This window comes from Tursiops truncatus, chromosome 17 (assembly GCF_011762595.2).
Source record: "Tursiops truncatus isolate mTurTru1 chromosome 17, mTurTru1.mat.Y, whole genome shotgun sequence".
Taxonomy (NCBI): Eukaryota; Metazoa; Chordata; class Mammalia; order Artiodactyla; family Delphinidae; genus Tursiops; species Tursiops truncatus.
The window spans coordinates 42,838,143-42,860,099 of record NC_047050.1 but is presented as its reverse complement, the minus strand read 5'-3'; the positions used below and the strand labels follow the sequence as shown (position 1 = coordinate 42,860,099).

General features: G+C 37.2%; 1 protein-coding gene across 4 annotated transcripts in view; it reads right to left on the bottom strand.

The window, feature by feature from the left end:
* VPS13B (vacuolar protein sorting 13 homolog B) overlaps positions 1–21,957 on the bottom strand; it is a 797,029-nt gene that overhangs the window by 60,870 nt on the left and 714,202 nt on the right. For all 4 annotated transcript variants that reach the window (XM_033843006.2, XM_073794625.1, XM_073794626.1 and 1 more), the window contains one exon: positions 2,540–2,695. In XM_033843006.2, coding sequence (XP_033698897.1) covers positions 2,540–2,695 — 156 coding nt within the window. The remainder of the gene's footprint in view (positions 1–2,539; positions 2,696–21,957) is intronic.

Here is a 21,957-nt window from a genome sequence, read left to right as displayed (position 1 = left end):
CAGGTACATTGCATGTATCAATTTATCCCTGAAATTTAATATCATTTCGTGAAAGTAGATAAATCTATGGCAAGAATGAGGCATTAATATAGCAACACAAAAAAGTCCAACCAGCATTACTTATGCCTGGGAATAGTTCATTATTTTAATTGTAACTAAAATTTATTGGATTATGACAATGGGCCAGGCACTGTTGTAAGCACTGTACATAAACAAACTCATTTAATTCTCATACCTAGTTCACAAGGGAAAGCACTATTATTACTATTCCCATTTTAGAAAAGTGATTCACAAAGGTTAGATAACTTGCTGATGATCACGCAGCTAGCAAGGTTGCCTGTGATCTTAACTACCAAGGACATTCCTTGAAAAGATTTCTCCACGGAAGGACCCTGCCTTTCCACTGACTGTTAAATGTTCTAGCAACCACATGCCAAAGACTTGAATGAATTGGGAAACTTCAGACCAGAGCTGTGGTGGTCAAAACACCTAAGAACTTGTTAGAAATACAAATTATCATGCTATACCAAGACCTGTTGAATCTGGAACTCTGGGGGTGGGACCCAGCAATCTGTGTTTTAAGAAGTCCTCCAGGGGATTCTGATATATACTCAAGTTTGAAAACCACTAGCCTAGAGGGAAAGAAACTAAGGGGAAATATTCTACCTTCTCTCATGTTTTTGGAGGGCTGTAACCTAGAGGAGAGGTAACGAGTTGTGTTCTTTTTGCATATGCCTCACAAGTTCTGAGGAATGGTAAAAACTGGCTGAATGGTGACAGATTTTGGCTCAAAATTAGGAAAGAATTTCATTAACAGCTGGAAGTAACCAACAATGGGAAGGGCTGATGTGTGAGAGAATGAGACTCTCATCATTTGGAGTATCCAAACAGATGCTGTATGACCTTTTCTCAGGCATGCTGGTGAATGGGACGGTAGACGAGGCATTCTTGAGAGACCATGAGCGACAGAATCAGAAAACCAGTGTGTATTGGGCAGATATTTGTTGAGAGCATATCCATGTAAGAGAGCTCTAAGGGCAGATAGGAGAGACACTTCTTGTTCTTATGACTTTCCAGCTCAAAGCCCACACTAGCCACACTGGTCCCCTCATGAGTCCTTGGGTAAGACACATTTGTCCCATATTTGTATCTTTATTTATCCTATACTGCTGACCTGGAATGCCCTCTCTTAACCTAAATTCGACATGTTTTGTAAAGCCCAGCTCAAGTCAAATATTCTTAGTGAAACCTCTAAATTCCTTTCACACATACTGTCAGTCGTACACATTGTTGGGTTTATGTAAATTTACATTTTAAGAGCAAAGATTCTGTTACATACTTAGTGTCTTTCATTTTTCTCTGTTCTACAGGAGGCAATCAACAAATACTTGGAGGAATGGTCAGTTGACTGGGAAGACTCTCCCATGCTTCTTGTCTGAGACTCCTCTGCTATAGGTTTCTTTTCACTTCTGCTGCCCACAATAATGAGAACATGAAGTCCAGCTCCCTGATTAGGTGCAGGCCAAGAATGTATATGGTATAGGTCCTACTGTTCACCTCACCAGTTGCTTCCTGCCTGCCCCCGGCATACAGCAATGGAGTAGCCCCAGGTGCTCAATATGGAAAGCTCCCTTTTTCCTTTTCTAGGGACTGAGTGCTGTCTCTATCACGTCCTCAGTTCACATAAGCTCTGGATAGACTGTTACAATCCAGATGCAGATGTATATGTTAAAACTCTTATGACAAATCCAGTTATTATGTGTGCAGTGAAGCCAGTTTTCAGATTTTAATACTTCCTTTTTTTTCTTTCTACTCTTGTCATATGCTCCATGCTTGAAAAACATCTTTTAAAAACCACATTTTCACATCTTAAGAACACAAAAAAGTGTCAGATACTTTTTTTTCCCCTTTGCAGTCTTAGAACTTCAAAAACAGCCAAAAGGAAGTTTTATAAAATATATAAAAATATGTGCTGAGAGCTGAAGTTTTATATGCCAAGAGTTAGACTGCAGTGAATTTTTACTGCAGTTAATATTAACTCCTAGGAAAAGAAAGCTTGCTGGAGACCCACCAGGCCCACTCTGTCATGGGAGAGAATCACAAGACTTTTGTGCAGGTTATTCTTACGTGTATGAGAGTCAACTCCTGGTTATCCACTGTTGGATTATCCAGAGTCCCCACCATCCCTGATTTCTTTTCCTTCTCAGTAAAGACGCTTTGGCCATTTCACAGCTCATTAGCACCTCCACCAGAAGGTAGGTGGTGACAGGGAGAAGAGGTGAAATGAAAATCAGTAAAGTTTACTGCTTGTTAGCAGCTCTTGTAAAAGACATGGGACAAGGGGGTATGAAGCCATCATCATCCTCAGGAACATCAGAAAGAACTTATTAAGTGCTCGTGTGCATGGTAGGAGTATGCATAGCTGGGCATGGCAGTGTGATTTTTTTTTTATTGATATTTTCATTTCTTTAAGTTTCCCTTCCATTAATTACATCAAATGATTAAGAGTTGTCTGGGCCATGAACACAAAGAAGCTTACCTGTTTTTGTACTCCACTGAGTTGCTGAACCTTGATGATCAGTGAAGCAGTTCGACCCTTGTACTGAATAGTTCTAATAAAAGTCCCAGCATGGTCCACACTGAAGGGCTCTGACCAACGCCAATTGCCCCAGCCTTCAATACAGATGTGTAACAGCTGGAGAGAAAAACAACACTCGTCATAATGCCAAAAGTGCCAACAAAAACTAGCCCTAAAATGAAAGTCTCATTGCTGGAAAACCTTCCTATCTGTAATATTTAGCATCTGTTTTCTTTCTAACCTGCATTATTCATCCACTTCCAGCTTATTCAACCAGGCTAAGAATAGCAAATATGCCACATAGAGTCAATGTGGTTTTCCAGATCACATTTTAAACCTTCTTAAAAATAACTGTCCTATCAAATGGTAAAAGGCCTGTTGAACATTTGAGGAAAGACCATTTCATTCATCTGGAGGACAAGAAGGCTGAAATGTGAGATCAAAGAATCGTGGTCTTGGCTGGTAGTTTATTCCTTCTTCTGGCTAGACAGTAATTAAAGCTAAATTTGGTTTGTAGCATTATTTTTGACCCTAAATTGCCATTCCTTATTTTTTCTTTTGATTAAGAACAAAACAGAAATTTGAAGATGCAGTTCATTTAATACAGTCTACTTATGAGATCACATATATCAAATTAGAAATACCTTTAACATTTTGAATGTGAGAGAAAATGTCTCTGTTCTACTTTTTTCTAGCATGTATTTATTGTTAACTTTCACCAGTTGAGTCTCCTGATCCATATTCACATTTATTAATGCAGTATTGCCACTTTTGGTAATATTTAGATTTCTTTCATGGTCATCAAATATTTTCTATTTCTACTCCTACCCACTAACTACAATTAAGTATTCCAAACTTAATTCCACTAACTGAACAAGTATTCTAAAACAACAATAATGCCTGCTTCTTTAGGATACATATTTAAATGAAAACAAACAATGTTCTATATGATTACTAAGTATAAGGAAATAAAACTGACATTTTAGGAAAAAGATTTAGATATACAAACTTAACATTTTCCTTCACATAATATATAATTTTTTTAAAAGAGCTAACCAAAGGCTAATCACATGAAACATTTTCCAAATTAACAGAATGAATAAAACTTTGAAAATATTATGTAAGAGCTATCATAATAGGCTCTTAAAATAAATACATTAAGGACTTACATGGGAATCGCCATAACAATAGAAGTTTTTTGATGGAAACATTATTTTTTAGTTTTAGCTTTGGGAGGAACCCTTATAAAGTGCTTTAATTTGAAAATTTCCCAGGGTCACTGGTCATCACAATGTGATTTTTTTGGTGGAAAACTGAGAGGGTTTTTTTGTTTTTAAATATCTTAAAATATTAAAAAAACTCTATCTCACCTCCCTGCTTTTAATATGGCCCCACTCCAGTTCGTCCTCCATAACATCGCCAGTGATCCTGTGAAATCAAAAGGCTACCACTCAGATGACTTCTAAAAAAGAAGTCTAACAGCTAAAAAAAGAAAAAAAAATTCCTGGACAGCAAATAAAATACCTTTAGGGAAAATGTGATTTTTATATACATTCTTTAACATAAAAGTACCAGAGTATCTTTGATGTTTAAATATTAGTTACAGAAAAAAAAAAAGAAAAACAATAGTGGTGTTTGGAACCATTTCAGTTTTTTGTAGCAGCAACTGGGAATAAAGCTCAGGGTACACACAAAACTAAAAGAAACAAAGAAAGTTGTTTTCTTTGGAGAGACTAGTAGCTGGAAATGACAAAAAAATAATGAGGTAAGGTACTTGAGGTCAAGTTCAGCTGTATTTTTCTTGAAAATTCCACAGCCTCTAAAGAAAGTTTTAATGTACACAATGTAATTTTAATTGAGGAGTGTTCACATTTGCATCTGAGCTCAGTTTTAGGTAGCTCACTCTGTGCACACAGCTTTTAATGACTGAATGTCACCAAGGAGTATGCTGGCAGGTTTCGCTTTGCAGCTATTTGTTCTCAAAATGTTGGCACATATATTTTCTTTGAATTATGAAAATTCAGATACATTTGGAATTAGTTCACACAGAAAAGTTAAGTGGGAGAAAAACATGACGTTTCTCCCCACACGCATGACCAACAGAATATTTGTAATGTTTGGCTTACAGTTAAAAAGCATCTAAATATCATTGGCAATTATATATATATAGTTTAATAGGAAAGGAATGACATTCCTTGGAGAGAAAATCTTCAAATAGGAATTCAGGAGGCCTAGTGGTACTTCAGTCCTCCTTCCCATGGTGTAAGTGATTTGGGCACTAGACAGGGGTGCTCAGATATGCCTGGACATCAAGTGAGGGTGGGAAGTTCTGTTCCTGTTGGACCAACCTGCTCTACTTCACTGCTATGGGTACTGAAAAGTCTCCATTTAATAACAAATACTCATATACCTGTTTTTATTTCTATACTGAAGAAACTATAAAATCAGGCATAAAAATGTGAAATTTGTGTTAGACTGCCTAATCCTAATGAGACTTCTTTCTATTATTCATCCAATACAGTTTTATTATTCAGATACTATAAGGAAGGTAATATGCTAAGAACTATAGAGGAAATAAAGGGAAGAGCTTTGGTCTTTGTCCCACAAGGAGCTTAAGATTTTACAGGGAAAATAAGGCATGCATAACCAACCAACAAGAGGCATTATGAGAGAAGTCTAGAGAAGAGAGGGCTTGTTTAGGCTGCTGTGACTGGGAGAGCTTCTTGAAGCATTTGGGTCTCAGAGTTTGGGTAGGATTTCAACTAGTAAGGATGACAGTCATTTCTGGGCCAAGGGGACAATCTGAGAGGTGAAGCCAGAAGGTTTGCTTGGGGCAAAGTTAATAGTCTCAACTGGTTGGAGGAAAGGGAACATGTAAAGAAGAGTTAGGGATAAGGTCAGAGAAGTAGATCTAGATTGTGGCCAACACTGATGATTTACTAAGCTAAGGAATTTGTGCTTTATTCAGGAATTAGCCTTCTGTATAGATGAGCAATGTGTTGAAAGGATGGTGAGAGCAGAGTGTGGAGGTCAGGACAACTGCAACAGAATGAGAAACAGGAGCAAGGAAGCAATGGGCTTAGCAAAATATTACTATCCATTCTGCCTGGAGTCCAAGATATCTTTAATGTTCTCTTATCAATTTGGAAATTTTCTTTCCCCTTTTTTCTATTAAGTTTCCCTTACGGACTCACTTCCTTCACCACCTTTTCCATTCAGGCTTTTCACTCTCTGTGGCCTACTTAGCTAGTGTCTAATATTTTCCATTGTGGGGGAAAAACAAAGTCAAATACGAACCACTCTTGTTTGAACTTCTCAATGGGAACTGAAACTAAGTATAAGGCAGGTTGTACAGTAGCCACACTCAATGGAAGGTCTCAAGGGGCTACATTTATTTTTTTCTAGCAGACCCTCCCACTCCAGGGCTGCATTGGCAGCAAGATTAAATTCCACTGAAGACCTCAAATGGGAGCATAGAACTTTCCACTCATTTTTCTGAATAAAAAATAAAACTTAAACTGAATTACTGATCAGGGGCTTGGGGATCAGCTCTCAGGACCACCCACAGGTACATCCAAGGGAGAATTCCTGAATCGACAGATTACAGAGGAAAGAAAAACAAGATGAAATCTAGGATAATAGGGTACACCAAGGAAGAGAAACAGAGAGGGGATGGTTAAGAAAAATTTTTAAATTGTACCTTAAATATAAATGAAGGTACTAGATACTTTTCTGTGAACTTTACTTCACTATTTATTTTAAAATTGTTATCAAGATGATTTCTACTTAATCAGAAATTGAAAGTTTGTCTTCAGAGTCACTTGTATATTTTTTGCATTTTACAGTAACTTACTGTACAGTAATATGTAATGTTCTAAAAAGAAAGTGAAAATTACATAACTTCAAAATATTTCTCCAGGGACTTTCCTGGTGGTGCAGTGGTTAAGACTCCACGCTCCCAAGGCAGGGGACCTGGGTTCAATCCCTGGTCAGGGAAGTAGATCCCACATGCATGCCACAACTAAGAGTTCACATGCCACAACTAAGGAGCCCGCATGTCACACTAAGGAGCCCGCCTGCCGCAACTAAGGAGCCCACCTGATGCAACTAAGGAGCCCGCCTGCCGCAACTAAGGAGTCAGTGAGCTGCAACTAAGAAGCCCACCTGCTGCAACTAAGACCCGGTGCAACCAAATAAGTAAATAAATAAATATTAAAAAAAAAATTTCCCTAATCCATTGTATTGTCTGTAGAAATTTTAGGACTTCTAAAAAATTAATGTGAAATGCAAGTGAAATAAGCTACTGAATACATATATATATATATATATATATATATAAAATAAACATATAGTATATAATGTATATTTATATATATATTAAAGCTTAAGCATCATATTTGTTTTTTAAACTTCTAAAGTCATATCTATATCCCAAGAGCTTAGTGCATTGTAGGCATTCAATAAAATATTTGTTGAATAAGTGAATCAGGATTATTGAAAAATAACCCAAAGTAGATATTCAAAACTTTTAGTGGCAATATTTGTGCATAAAATAATATCATAAAATGAGAATCAAATCAAAATATTCAGAAACAGTTCCTATTTTGAATGACCTTTCAATACGGGAGATTTGCTTTATGTGGATAACAATAGTAGATTAAACTATAAATCAATGCAATCCCTCAGATCTATAATTCAGACATTGCAATATTGATATTAAAGCATAAAGTAGAGCCCAAATGATACACTAGATGAGCATCACGAGGGAAAATTAAGTTAAAATATTAAAACATTCTTGTCTATCTAAAATAATATCTGAAAAGCTACAGATCAAATTAAACAGATCAGTGTTAAACTGCTTGTTTGGAATGCATAAGTCGAACTGATAGTACATTTCACACCAATAAACTAACACGAAAGCAAAATAAAATATGTTGCTCATTATTCCTTGTTTTAAGGCAGTTGAATTTCAGGATGTTCAGAGTATCTGAAATAATGCTGAAAACCAGGTAGAAAAATGTCTAGATAATTGCTAATGCTTGGTGTCACTCTGATTCAATATTGGAACTCTTAGGACCCTATATATCCTTTTACTTTTATATAGCACAACCTAAAAGAATGATAAAGTAGAAATAAGTCAAATTGAGCTATTTTCTAGTGGACAGCTTGGACTCTTTGATGCTGTGTATTTTGGAGGAAAGAGGAGAAAGAAAAAGAAAGCTTTCCAAATCAACCTTTCAGGAGGTGATATAAGTCACTGTTATCCCACAAGTATCATGACACAAAATATGAGGGCTTGTAGGTTTTCTCTTAAGATTGTTTGAATTAAATGAAGGCTACAGATCAGCATAACACAACCTCTTACAAAAGAAGGGAAACCTGGCACACTCACTAAATGTTGGTTAGAATGAAAATTGTAGCTGGAGGGTAATCCTTGTATCAAAAATCTAACTTTCAGATACTCACTGGGCTCATCAATTCTAAACAGGAATTTATCCTGATATAATAATTATACATATGTGCAAAGATTTACCTAGATGTAGGTTTATTCCAGAATTGTTTTAATAATGAAAATTTGGCATTACTAGGAAATTAGTCAAATGAAATATAGTAAAAACAATAATAGCTATCAGTTGTTAGACACACACTATGTGTCAAGCAGTGGGCTGCTTTTTATATATTTTCTTATTAATTCCTTAAAACAATCTTATGTGGCAGTTGATTTTGTTTTATTTTATGGATGAAAAAGCAAGCTGAGTTACAGAGAGGCTGTGTGACCTCCCCAGGGCCACAGTGCTGAAGAGGGCCAGGTATAAGATTTGAACTGAGGTGTGCTTACTCAGAACCTCTCTTATACTTAGGATCCTCTCAAGCCATTGAGAAAAACTCACAGAATGAAAAAACGTGAACAATATTACTTAGCCAAAGATTAACCAGAAAAGGAGCACATTACAAAAAGATAGGTGCAGTATACATCCCATTTTTGTAAAACGAACAAAAAGTATATATTCCTATTCCTAAGGGAGAAAATGGCTAGAAATATACCAGAATGCTAATAGTGGTTATCTTGGGGTTGTGGGGTTATGGGTTTTAAGTTTCCTTTTTGTGTGTGTTTTTGTGTGCTTTTACGTAATTTCCAAATTTCATACCATAAATATGTATTACTTTGCAATCAGATAAAAATTAATGTTATTAAAATGAAAAAAAGTCTAATAGAAAGCATACAGAGCCTGCATTTCAAGTAAAAAGAAATTAGACATTTTTATTTTAAAAACTCAAATTCAGCTTCCCGCATGAAGTTTCCCCATTTGTCCTAGTCAGCTTTGCCATTTGCTCTGTTGGCACTTTGCTAAAAGGGTGACATGGGCCTCAGTTTATCTCTGAGGCCTCCACCACTGGCTCCTCACACAGGGTCTGACTTGCTGTATACTTACTCACTTGATTCTTGGAGCAGTTTAATGTAATAATTTGAGGGTTTTTTCCCCTAGGGCAATAGTTTTTTTTCTTTCCAATTTAGCAAATATTCTTAGGATCTACATCTATTAAATGTTCACCATAAGCCAACTAACTGTACTATACATGGTGGAGATAAAGACAAATGAGACACACACACCAAAAATTCTCACAATATAGTGGGAGAGATATTTCACCAGAAAAAGTATAGTGCAAAAATTCATGAGAGGAAGGAAAAAATTGTTGTGGGACTCCAGAGGTATTATGCTTGGGGAAATTAAAAGATTGACCAGAGACTGACATATTTTACTTACCCAAAGAAATAACATGAAAAAAAGACATATTGAAATAGAATAAAAGATATACAGGACTGTTACTTCTGATAAACGAAAGCAGGTGACATCCTAACTTGGAGTGGTTCTTTCTGTACAAAATTGATGTCTAAAAACCACATTGATTGCATCACAACCATGACAAGTCATAAAAGTAGCAAACTACGGCTTCAAACCTTTGTGCAAACAACTTGTCAATGTAATTTGGAAAATTAACTTTACATTATGAACTCAACAGCTTACATTCCTCTAACAGCTTTGACGGTAACCCAAACGGAACCATTGAATTTTGATCCTGGAAAAGAAAGAGGCATACTCGAACAAAAAATCATTGTTTCAGGAGGTCAGATCTTGCTCTCAGGCAACCAAGAGGCATGTGTGAAGATTCCTGGGGATGGAGGAGAGTTGAGGGTTAGGGAGAAGACCTGCCTGAGAGAGAGTGGTACAGAAAGCGAGGATGAAGAGGCAGTGAACTCTTAGGTCAGGAACTGCCACTTACCCTCAGAGCATCCGTCATCAATAAACACCAGGGATTAAAGCATTAAAGGCACTGAAACACAGTAACTGATAGTTGTTGGGCTGTTTGAAATAATACTATTAACTATCTCCCTGGTCTTTCTATATCTAGTCTTAAATAGTAAATAATTTCTTTATTTCTTTTACCACTCTATTTTATGAATGGTCATCACAAGACAAACATAGATGAAGAAAGAGTCAGGAAAAAAATAAACAAAAAAGCAGTAGTTGTGAATGAGGGAAACTGTAGCTTTTTATGACTTTTGACAATTCAGGATAACAGAGAAGCATGGGAGGATGTAGAAGCTTTCACCTCTGTATAGTTGAGAATATTAGGAAATGCCAGCTGGAAAATGGGAAGTGGAATAGAAACTGACTTTATTATCTGGCCCTGTAGCTGGAGATATGAGAATAAAAATCCCACCATTCCTCAAATGATAATATAGCATAACCAAGGGCAATTCATATGATACAACCATTAATAAATAGCAAAAGTGACATGAAAATAAGCCATGAGACCTATGAAAAGATACTGCGAAGCAAAGGAAAAAGCGTATCATCTTAGAAAATAAGGGGAAGAGACTAGCTAATATAAATACCCAGTTGCAGAATTCAGGGGAGAGAAATCAGGAAAGGTTTTGGTTTTCTCTAAAGTATGCAAAAATACATGATTTCTATAAAACTGTAGAAAAATACTGAGAGGAAAGAAGAGTCTAGTATAAATAGAAAACAGCCTGAAGTTAAAAAAACTAGATGATATGAAAAGGAAATTAGATAAGAAATAAATGCAAGGAAACAAAGAATGCATTTGCAGAATAACAATCTACACTGATGCAAGTAGAGCAAGTATGAATAATTACTATGGAAGGACAACTTGAAAATCTTTATAATTGTGCAGAGCAAAAAGACAAATAGATGAAGAAATATGAGAGAAAATGTCATCGGTATGAAAGAAAAATGACGTATATAATTATTATAAAGAAAGAAATAATGCTATTCATACATCTATTAATCTTCGTGTTTTTAAAACAGTATGTGTTACCTCATCATGCAGTTTATGATAAATCAATTGAATTTCCATGAGTAAATAGGATGTCAAATGGCCCACATCTAGCAAATATTAAGGCTTAATCAATGTTTCAGTGTATCTATAATCAAGTCATAGGAACTTTTTAAAAATTAAAAAAGATTTCTCATAAATAACTACAATCTGTATTCCAGAATTTATTTATGGTTTTTCATTGTTCAGACATTAGTCTCTGTTCAATCTATTACGGACATTTACCTACTTAAGAGAAAAATAAGTTAAAAAAAGAAGAAAAAGTAGGGTGAAGAGTAGTGGCACTTTCAATTTATACATTATCTACAAGACAATAGGATGCTTAATGAGTATTCTTTGCTAAAAAGTTACCTAAATTGAAATTATCTAAATTAGGGAAAAATAATTTACCTCACAACCTCACAATTTTTTTTTGGCAAAATGATTTAATAAGCAAATTCTCTCATATGTTAAAATATAATTTCATGCATAACTTTTTCGGAACATATTAACCATGAAATCAGATATAAATGCACATAGTAAAAAAAAAAAAGGTCATTTCAACATTACACATATCTATTGTTTTCATGTTTCTAAAGGGTATGTATGGGCTTCCCTATATTTAAATGATATATGACTGATAAAACATGAGCTGTGACACTAATAGCTGCCTTAAGTCCAAAACTGTGTGATAATCTTTGAGGCTGTTCATCCTTAATGCTACCATAAGGGGTTGAAAAGTAAAAATTCAGAGAAATTGATATGTATGCTTATGAGTGTGTACAGAAGAGGATAGTCTGTCTATAAAATATGAAATAATTCACATTTTCTTTTTAAATAATTAGATAAAATAAATACAAACATTAACTGCTTAACTGAGTGGCACTAACAGCCAGGAGATTTGGGTGCTGTGTAGACACTCTCTCTTGATAGAATGATAGTCATGCTCTTGGTTAGACCCAAGTCTTCAGTGGAAGAGATAAGGGTATGTTGGATGGAACTAATAAAGGATACTGTAGGTAAGCTGAGAAATGGAAGCCAATAAGATAAGAAACTGGAGATACTGTTTGATAGTCATTCAGACCTGGATAAATGTTCTGAGATTGTGAGCCAAATTGTCAGCTTTTGTTTGTTTGAAAATCAATTTTGACTAAATACAAATATAAACCATAGAGAAACCTAACCAAAGTTTGAATAAAAATTTTCTTTTAAATTGTTCTTTTAAAATGTTCATTTATCATTTAGCAAAATTTAGTTTAATGTAAAATAGAAGACATTGCCAACATGTGTCCTAAGAGAAGATCGAGTAGTTCTATGCAATCTGTAATTTATTTTTAGTCATCATGGCCATTTAGACAATTATAATTGTTATCCCTAATTTTTAATTAGAAAAAAAAGTCAATAGATGGATATAAAAGAAATCCAAAATTTTTACAGTTATTTATTTTCATTTAACTAAACTGCCTTGCCATACTAAGAAAACATTTTCATAAAGGTTAAATAAAGTATTTCATGGCAACCGCTGCTTCTTAGTGCCTGTATAACAAGAAACATGAGCCAGCCAAAGTTGTGCAAGTTGGTTTTCTTTCCCAGTAAGGGAATGTGGTATCTAAGACCTTGTCCTAACTCATTTTATCCCCAAGTGTAAGTCAAGCAAGTCAAATATGAACTAATGCCTGAAGGGAAGTCCCTGACTCCAAAAGTATGGATTATTTCACATTTATCTTAAAATCTGCTCTCAGAGTTCTTAAAATTCACTAACTTGGCAAGTCAGGAATTATCATGAGAAATGAAATAATTTCATAACTATGAAGTCATCCAACATTCCATGCATCTGACACTCATTGGGCTTGGCCATGTCTTGGGCATTATTCTGACCTTTAGATAATAAGCTCTTCAATATCCTGTTCAGCATGGAAAGAATTAAAAAGTGCCACAGTATAATAGGTATGCCATTGTCTTTAATAGAGTTAATGCTTTTGTTACACAGACTTGTGGTAACAGGTTATGATTAAACACAATCACATTCTGTACGCTGAAATCTTTATAACATTCTTAATCAGTATTTCCCATTACTTAAAAATGGCAAAATACCATGCTTTAATGGTTCAGCTGCATTCCCTTTCTCCAAGCACTCTGTATTAAAATTCACATTTAAAATTAGTTCAGTCAAGGACCTTTATGTTTAGACATCAAGAATTCACATTTGCAGAGCACTAGCTTGTGAAAAGCCTTTGAGTGTCTTGTAAAAAGCTTAAGGAATCCTCAGTTACATTTTTCTCCAAAGCTATATTTCAATATCTAAAATTTATTGCCAGAGAAGGGACAGAGAGACCATTAGCAGCACCAGCAGTCATTCCTCCGGGTGCTTCACAGTTGAAATAATCCCCAGTTGTGCCCTTTCATGCAGGCTTGTAGAAAACTCCAGAAATAAGCCCTGGGACTGGATAAAGTGCCCTATCACAATCCTATCTTTGCCATTTCTTTACGACTTTAAAAGTCTTAACTAGGTCATACTGCAAACCATTTTTACAAAGAAACTTTGAAACATACAGGAAAACTCAACCCCAAACTTCTGCCTCTCATTTAAATGGAGTAAGTGTATTTCCCAACAGTAAATGAAGACATTCCAAATATCTCTATCCACTAGATACTTAATGACCAAAACTGTTAGGGCCCCATTTACTGGTGACTTCAACAAGGCACAATAACTGTCCTCACAGAACGTTAAGTGTCCTGGAATCTCTCAGGAAACTGAAAATATTTTAAGAGAGAAAGGTGAAGAGACCGAGTCTACAGTCTACTATTTTGCTGTTTCAGTGACTGCTTAGAACTAAAATAAAAATGCAGTTTATGGTGACTGGATAGTAGGCCTCGGGTACTCAAATGGAGTCAGTGTTTACAGAATATTTTGGATTAAAATCCTTGCCAGATGGTCCCTAGAACTGTTTACCTCACTGTTGATTTTAGCTATCTTAATGTCAGGAACAATAAAAAGAAGCTTGTTACTGCCACTGGGGAGCAAAGGCATACAATCCTTCCTCTCTAAATGGAATTGCTAGTTGTGGACAGCTGTGCCCTACACAACAGCAAGAGTGTTACTGTAGTTTCTGGGAGTCTATTTCCATGATTAGAGAAAGAGACAATATAAGGCAAATTTAACTTGAAATATGTCTACTTTAAATCAATAATATTTGGTAATTGTACAATGTACTTTTAGTTTATGATAAACAATAAAACTTCTTCAGAGTTAAACACAATTAGGAAGAGTTGGACATGCATGTGGACCTGAAATGTGTTCTCCTTTGAAGTACACTGCTTGTCCCCTCCTGTAGCATTTTCCTATTTTATAATAGTTTTCATCAGAGGCCACTGGGAGGCCAGAGGGGTAGAGGTGGGGGAGACCAGGAGCTACTCCTAATTATAAGTCCAACTGCATTGACAGCATACAAAAGCATACATTTTGAGATCAGAGGACCTCTTTTTGTGTGTCTATATAAATACACATAAAAGCATCCAATATGATGCAAAGGATGCTGTTTACAATGTTCATATTGTGAAAATAAGCTTTTAAATCTATGTTCTTGAGAAATATCAGATATGAGAAATCTCAACATTTATTTATTCAGTGAACACTTATCAAATGCCAGTTATGAGCAAGATACAGGATTAGATACTGTGGAAAATCACTTTTTTATTTTTGTATTTTTTTAACATCTTTATTGGAGTATAATTGCTTTACAGTGGTGTGTTAGTTGCTGCTGTATAACAAAGTGAATCAGCTATATGTATACATATATCCCCATATCCCCTTGCTCTTGCATCTTCCTCCTACCCTCCCTACCCACCCCTCTAGGTGGTCACAAAGCACCGAGCTGATCTCCCTGTGCTATGCGGCTGCCGGGTTCTCAAGTCCATTCTCTATGTCTGTGTCTTTATTCCTGTCCTGCCCCTAGGTTCTTCAGAACCCTTTTTTTTTTTTTTGGATTCCATATATATGTGTTAGCATACGGTATTTGTTTTTCTCTTTCTGACTTATTTCACTCTGTATGACAGACTCATCCACCTCACTACAAATAACTCAATTTCATTTCTTTTTATGGCTGAGTAATATTCCATTGTATATATGTGCCGCATCTTTATCCATTCATCTGTCGATGGACACATAGGTTGCTTCCATGTCCTGGCTATTGTAAATAGAGCTGCAATGAACATTGTGGTACATGACTCTTTTTGAATTATGGTTTTCTCAGGGTATGTGCCCAGTAGTGGGATTGCTGGGTCATATGGTAGTTCTATTTTCAGTTTTTTAAGGAACCTCCATACTGTTCTCCATAGTGGCTGTATCAATTTACATTCCCACCAACAGTGCAAGAGGGTTCCCTTTTCTCCATACCCTCTCCAGCATATATTGTTTGTAGATTTTTTGATGATGGCCATTCTGACCGGTGTGAGGTGATACCTCATTGCAGTTTTGATTTGCATTTCTCTAATGGAAAATCACTTTTTTTTAAAAGCCTCCTTTTTTTTTTTTTTTTTACACTGTTGGTTAGCAGAAAATTTTATTTTATTTTACAAAACTAGCATAATCCTGAGACAAAAAAAAGAACAAAAGATCCCCCAAACAGGCCAACAAACAAACAAAAAACACCTATAGACTAATGAATGAACACAAATGCAAAAATATTAAGTGGAATACTTCTAAATAAAATCTAGGAGTATGTTTAAAGAATAAATGCTGTGTTCAGGTATTTATTCCAGGAATGCTGATACAGTTCAATATAAAGAGTCTGTTAGTATATATTGCTCATTTCATCACACCTACAGGTCAAAGGTAGCAAAAGTGATCATTTCATAGTTCAAATAGAATCAACTTTTGCTCATGTTGAAAACACAGTCACAGCCTCCTAACACGTTTAATGTGGAGACAGAAACTCCTCAGTACACAAGGTCCTCTCCTCTCTCTACAGGCTCATCCTGCCCCGACCCCGCCCCTCCCTGGAGTGAAAAGCCTCCTACTTTTTTCCCCTCTTTTTACTTTCAGCAAATACCCACTACCACTCATCCTCACTCCAAAAGGAGGCTTCTGTGGTAAGCTAAAAATGGCCACAAATTCTCTTAGCAACTTGCATCAAGAGGTTAAAATCTTGTTCCTTATCCTTTGGATCTGGCCTCATCTTGTGATGTGCTCTGCCTAGTAGAATGTGGCAGCAGATACTGTGAGAGTTCTGAGCTTAGGTTCAACAGGCTTTGCAGTCTTTGCTCTCGTTCTCCCAACTAGGCTAGCCTGCTGGAAGGATCACATGGAAGAGAACCCTGGCCAGTGGTCTGCCAAGTACCAAATATGTAGGTGGGGCAGTCTTGGACCACCCAGCCCCAGCTGGCCTACCATGTGACTGCAGCCTCATGAGTAAGCCCAGCTGAGATCAGCAGAAGAACCTCTTAACTAAGTGCACCTAGATTTCTGACCAACACACTCATGAGCTAATAAATTTTTTAAGGTCACTAAAGTTTTATGGTGGTTTGTTAAGCAGCAATAGATATTTGGTATAAACCTCATTCCATCCAGGGTCAATCCTTCTACTTGTGATCTGGATGCCTTCTTCTTCTCCCCTTCTGGGACCTGATGCTGTTAATCATTCTTCCTCTCTTCTGCATCACCAACCTATCTGCTATTTACTTCTGCTCATATATGAACATGCCTAAGGTACTTTAATTTAAAATCCTTGCTTGACCCTGCAGCTTTCTCTAGCTAACACCCAATCAAGATTAAAAAAAAAAAAATTCATGCTCATTCTCCCTGTTTCCTCACCTCCCATTCATTTTTCAACCCACTCAATCTGATTTCTATCCCTATCTTGCCAGTGAAAATGCTTTGCTTGAGCTATCAGTGACCTCCCAATTGCCCGATACAATGGTCTCCCCAGTTCTTGCTTCACCCAATCTCCTTATGGCATATGACATTGATAATTCTATCCTTCTAGATAGTCTCCTTGGCTCTTAGAACACGATTATGTCCCAGTTTTCCTGCCATGTCTTGGTTTTCTTTCTTCCTCTTATTCCTCTTCAATGGATCCCATTCCTCAGCCTAACCCCTAAATTCTATGGGGTTTAAATCCTTATGGCAGCTCAGCCCCAAGACAGCCCCAATGATCCATGTCTCCTTTTATTTGTGTCTTTGTGCAGTCCCCTCCCACAATGAATAGGGCTGATCTGGACAACCACTAGGATATTACAGAAATGATAGTTAATGACTTCTGAGCCTAGGTCATAAAAGACACTGTGGCTTTTGTCTTGTTCTATCTTGGATAACTTGATCTGGGGGAAGCCAGCTGCTATGTCTTGAGAGTACTCAAGCAACTCTTTGGAGAGATCCTTGTAGCAAGGAGCTGAGGTCTCCTGCCAAGAGCCATATGAGGGAGCCGTTTTGGAAATGGATCCTCCAGCCCAGTCAAGCCTTTAGATGATTGCAGTTCTAGCTAATGTCTTGACTACAGCCTTACCAGAGACTCTGAGCTAGAATCACCCAGGTAAACCACTCCCAAAGTTCTTGGCTAATGAAACCGAGATAATAAATGTTTGTTGTTTTATTTACTCAAGTTGTGGAGTAATTTGTTAAACAGCAATATGTAACTAATACAGAGTGTGGTACCCGCAAGTGGGGTGCTACTGTAACAAAAGCCTAAAATGGGGTGGGGCGGGGCACTGGAGCAGGCCTGTGCAAAAAAACCAGAAAGACTTGAGAGTATTAGTGAATATCTAAGGTGCTTCAAAGATACTATTAATTGAAACTTGATGGTCTTAGAGGAGGCTGCCAGTGAGGAAGTGAGGAAAATGTTACTGGAAACTGGAGGAAAGAGGTTTCTTGTTATGCAGTGGCAGAGAGTTCAGCAACACCATAACCTGCAGTAACATGGAAAGCAGAAAATGTGCCTAATAAACCATGTGATCTAGCTAAGGAGATTTCCAGGCAGTGTTGAAGTGCCTCCTGGCTCTTATCTGCTGCTTGTATCAAAGTCCAAGAGGAACGATGCATGCATGAGGAAGAATTGTTAGATAAACAGGAGCCAGGACTTGCTAGTTTTGAAAATTTCTAGCCTTCCAGATGGAAATGATGTTAAAAATCAAGAAAGAGCTTCCAGGCAAAGATCAAATCCAGGACACAGCCAGGAAAGCTGGGTCTAGGGAATGAAGCTAAGGATGTGGTTGTAAAATCCTCTGTTAAGATCTCAGAAAGATCTAAATTGGTGTCTCAATGAACTATTCAAACAATAGGGCTTCTGAAACACTTAAGGGTGATGTCCCCTAGCAGTATGGGCAGAATCCCAAAGCAGAGAAGGAACTGTCTTGAAGAGATGTGGGTGTGATTTTGTTCACAGTGCTGAACCAAAGCACTGTAAGATTAACAAGAGACCTACAGTGTTCTTTAAAGAATTATATTGGCAGAAACACTGCCAACTTAGACTGAAAGAGACTAAGACAGTACAAAATGTAAAGGGGCCTTTAAACTTTCATAATTCAACTGGTAGAATGCAGGCTGAGAAAACTATGAAGAGCAAACAAAGGATATTTTTCTCATGGAAAAGGATGGATGACATACAGGCTTGAGCCAAAAGTCCAAAGCCAGGAGCCACGGAAAATTATTCCCAAGCAGCAGTATGAATGATTACTGATTAAGAAACTTCCAACATTTACCTGTTTGGATTTCAGAATTTCTATGGATCAGTAACTCCCATGTGTCTCCCATTTTCTCCTCCTATGAATGGGAGTATCTATAATAGTTATCCTACGCCTGTACCACCACTGTACATTTTTCTACAGCAAGAGCTAACTCATAACATCCTCTGATCTTAGCACTCTTTCTTTGGGCATTCGTGTCTATTCCCACTGCTACCTAGGCATTGATGAGAGGCCAAATCTTTACCTCTAGCCCAGACTATTCTTCTGAGCTCCAGACCATTACATTCAATTAGCCTATTCAACATGGCCACTTGGAGGTCTCGTTAGAAAAGAGAAAGGAAAGGAAAGGCACCTTTGGATACACAGAGCTGAGTTCTTTAGTAGGCACCTTATAAATGTAATTTCGTGGGATATTCACAGTAACTTCTTAATTTTGCAGAAGAGGAAGCTGAAGCTCCAAGGAATTACGACACTGTCCAGTTTTACACAGCTAAAAAACCTTAGGAGGGAAATCCAGGTGTTTACAGCTTCAAATCTGTGCTGTTTCTAATATATCATCCTTCCTGCCTCCAAAGTAACCTAAAACTCCAATGTGTCCAAAATGGACTTTAGGGACACTGTGCTGTGCTCTCACATCTGCCCCATTCTCTGTATGGAAAACACTGTCCTCCTACTCAGTTCCCTGTTGTGGCCAAGTACACCACCACCAACCTGTCCCCTAAGTCTGAAACCTTGGAGTCGATCCAGGCCCTTCTCTTCCATGGTCAATTACCAAATCCTGGTGATTATAAACTTCAAAATATCTTCCAAATGGATCTCTCCTTAGTAAACCTTCTCTTAGCATGTTAAAGATTTTGTTCCACTGTCTATTAGCCTCCACTATATACAAAGAAAAGCCAGTAGTTATTTGAATTGTTGTTTCCCCTATAGTTTAACTCTGGCTGCTTCAAGGTTTTCTCTTTATCTTTGGTTTTTAGTAGTTTCATTATGATGTGCCTGGGTGTGAATTTCTTTGAAACATCTGTTTGGAGTTTTTCCTGAGCTTCTTGGGTCTGTAAATTTCTGTCTTTCACAAAGTTTGGGAAGTTTTCTGAGATTATTTAATTTTTGGAGCCCCATTCTGTCTCTCTCCTCTCAGTCTCTCATTACAATTACTCATATATTAGATCTTTTGAAATTGTCCCACAGGTCCCTGCAGTTCTATTTATTTTGTTTGAATCTTTTTTCCCCTCTCTTCTTCAGATTTGATGATTTCTAGTGATCCATCTTCAAGTTTACTGACGTTTTTCTTGTGTCATGTTGTATTTTTATTGCTGAGTAAAAAATTACTACAAATTTGGCAGCTTAAAACGACTCACATTTATTATCTCACAGTGTCTGTGGGTCAGGAGTCCAAGCAGAGCTTAGCTGGGTTATCTGCTTATGGTCTCACAAGATTGCAACTGGGGTGTCAGCTGGGCTGCATTCTTACTAGAGGTTTGACTTGGTAAGAATCCGCTTCCAAGCTCACTCAGGTTGTTGGCAGAATTTATTCTCTGCTGTCTATATGATGCGGGCTTTGATTTTTTAATGACCAGCACTGGCAGCCACCTGCAGGTGCTGGTGGCTTCTCACAGCTCCCTGCCCCATGGTCCTCTTCATAGGCAGCTGCAACATGGTAATTTGCTTCTTCAAGGCCAGGAGGAATGTATGTATCCCTCTCTCTCCTCACAAAAGGGTCCGGTCTCTCTTTTAGTAGTTTTACCTGATTAAATTAGCCCACCTAGAATCACCTCTGTTTTGATTAACTAAAAGACAACTAACAGATATAGAGAAATAGTGGTTACCAGTGGGAGAAGAGAAGGGGGAAGGGGCAAGATAGGGGTAGGGGATTAAGAAGTACAAACTACTGTGTATAAAATAAATAAACAACAAGGATATATTGTACAGCACAGGGAATATAGTTAATATTTTATAATAACTTTAAATGGAGTATAATCTATAAAAAAATTTGAATTACTATGTTGTATACCTGAAACTAATACTATATTGTAAATCAACTATACTTCAATTGAAAAAATGTTTAAAAAATCAACTAATTTAGAAATTAATTATATCTGTAAAATTCCTTTACTCTTGCCATAGTTGCTTTAAAGTACAATATATGCCTGATAATTCCAACCTCTGGGTCACATTGGTGTTGGAATCTGTTAATTATCTTTCCCTTGAAATTGAGTAACTTTGTTTTTTTTTGAGATTCTTGAGATCTGTCAAGTAATTTGGGGTCATATTGTGGACACTGTAAATGATGCTATGTTGTGGACACTCTGGACTCTCTTATAAGTCCTCCAGAGTGTTAATATTTTTAACAGGTAATTAATTTGTTTAGAGTCAAACTAAAACTCTTACACCTGGGTGAGTGGCAGTGCAGATTAATTCAGTTCTTTAAGCCTTGGGTACAATCTGCTTTCAGTCTGCCCCATGCATGTGTGGTTCAGCAGTAAGCAGACAGGTGGGCCAAATTTCAACATATTATTTTCCCATTCTCTGGCTTTCCATTTTCCAAGATTTTCTCCTCACTGTCTAGCAGCCTTGGTTGCCTGAGCTCTTTCACCTGGTACCTTGGGCCAGAAACACAGTGGGCCACCTCTGCACTGCTACAACTGTGGTTGCCCTCAGAGCAAAGCCAACAAAAAATGGGTAAATCGTTCTGTGCAGATTACTTGCTTGAGGATTCTATTCACCTCCAAAATCTGCCTGCCTTTGTTCGTCTCCAGAGGTAGTTGCTTTGTGTTTTGCTCACAATTTATAGCTGTTATTCACAGAAAGATCAGTCTGTTAGGCATTTTCACCAATCTCTGACTTCTACTCTGTCTTGGCTCAGGTACCATAATCTCTCCCACTCCTGGGCTATACAGTGGTGCCCATACAACCCTCTGCATGTATTCTCAGCCTCCTCTAGACTGTCTTCTCAACTACACGATGGCGATCTTTCCAAAATGCAACTGTGATCCTGTGACGACTCTACTTAAAATCCTTCAGTAGCCAAAAGCTGCCCATCACATTTAGTTGTATCTCCTCAAAATGGACAGCCAGGCTCTTCAGAACATAACTCCTCCAAACAGTGGTGTGTTGGAGCTGGCTCATACTTGTTTGTGAAAAAGTATTGCTAAATATTCAGGAATCTTGTGAGCTGGTTGTTAAATCATTGGTAGCTTGAAATCAGCGATGGTAGGAGTACTTTCACCATGATAATCGGCCAACCCTGCAAATCAGGGTATTCCCATCACCACCAAAGAGCCAGTTTCCTAGCACACATCTCTTCAGCATGGCATGCAAATTTATGCCTGAGTTTATTCTGAACAAAACCTGAATTCCCT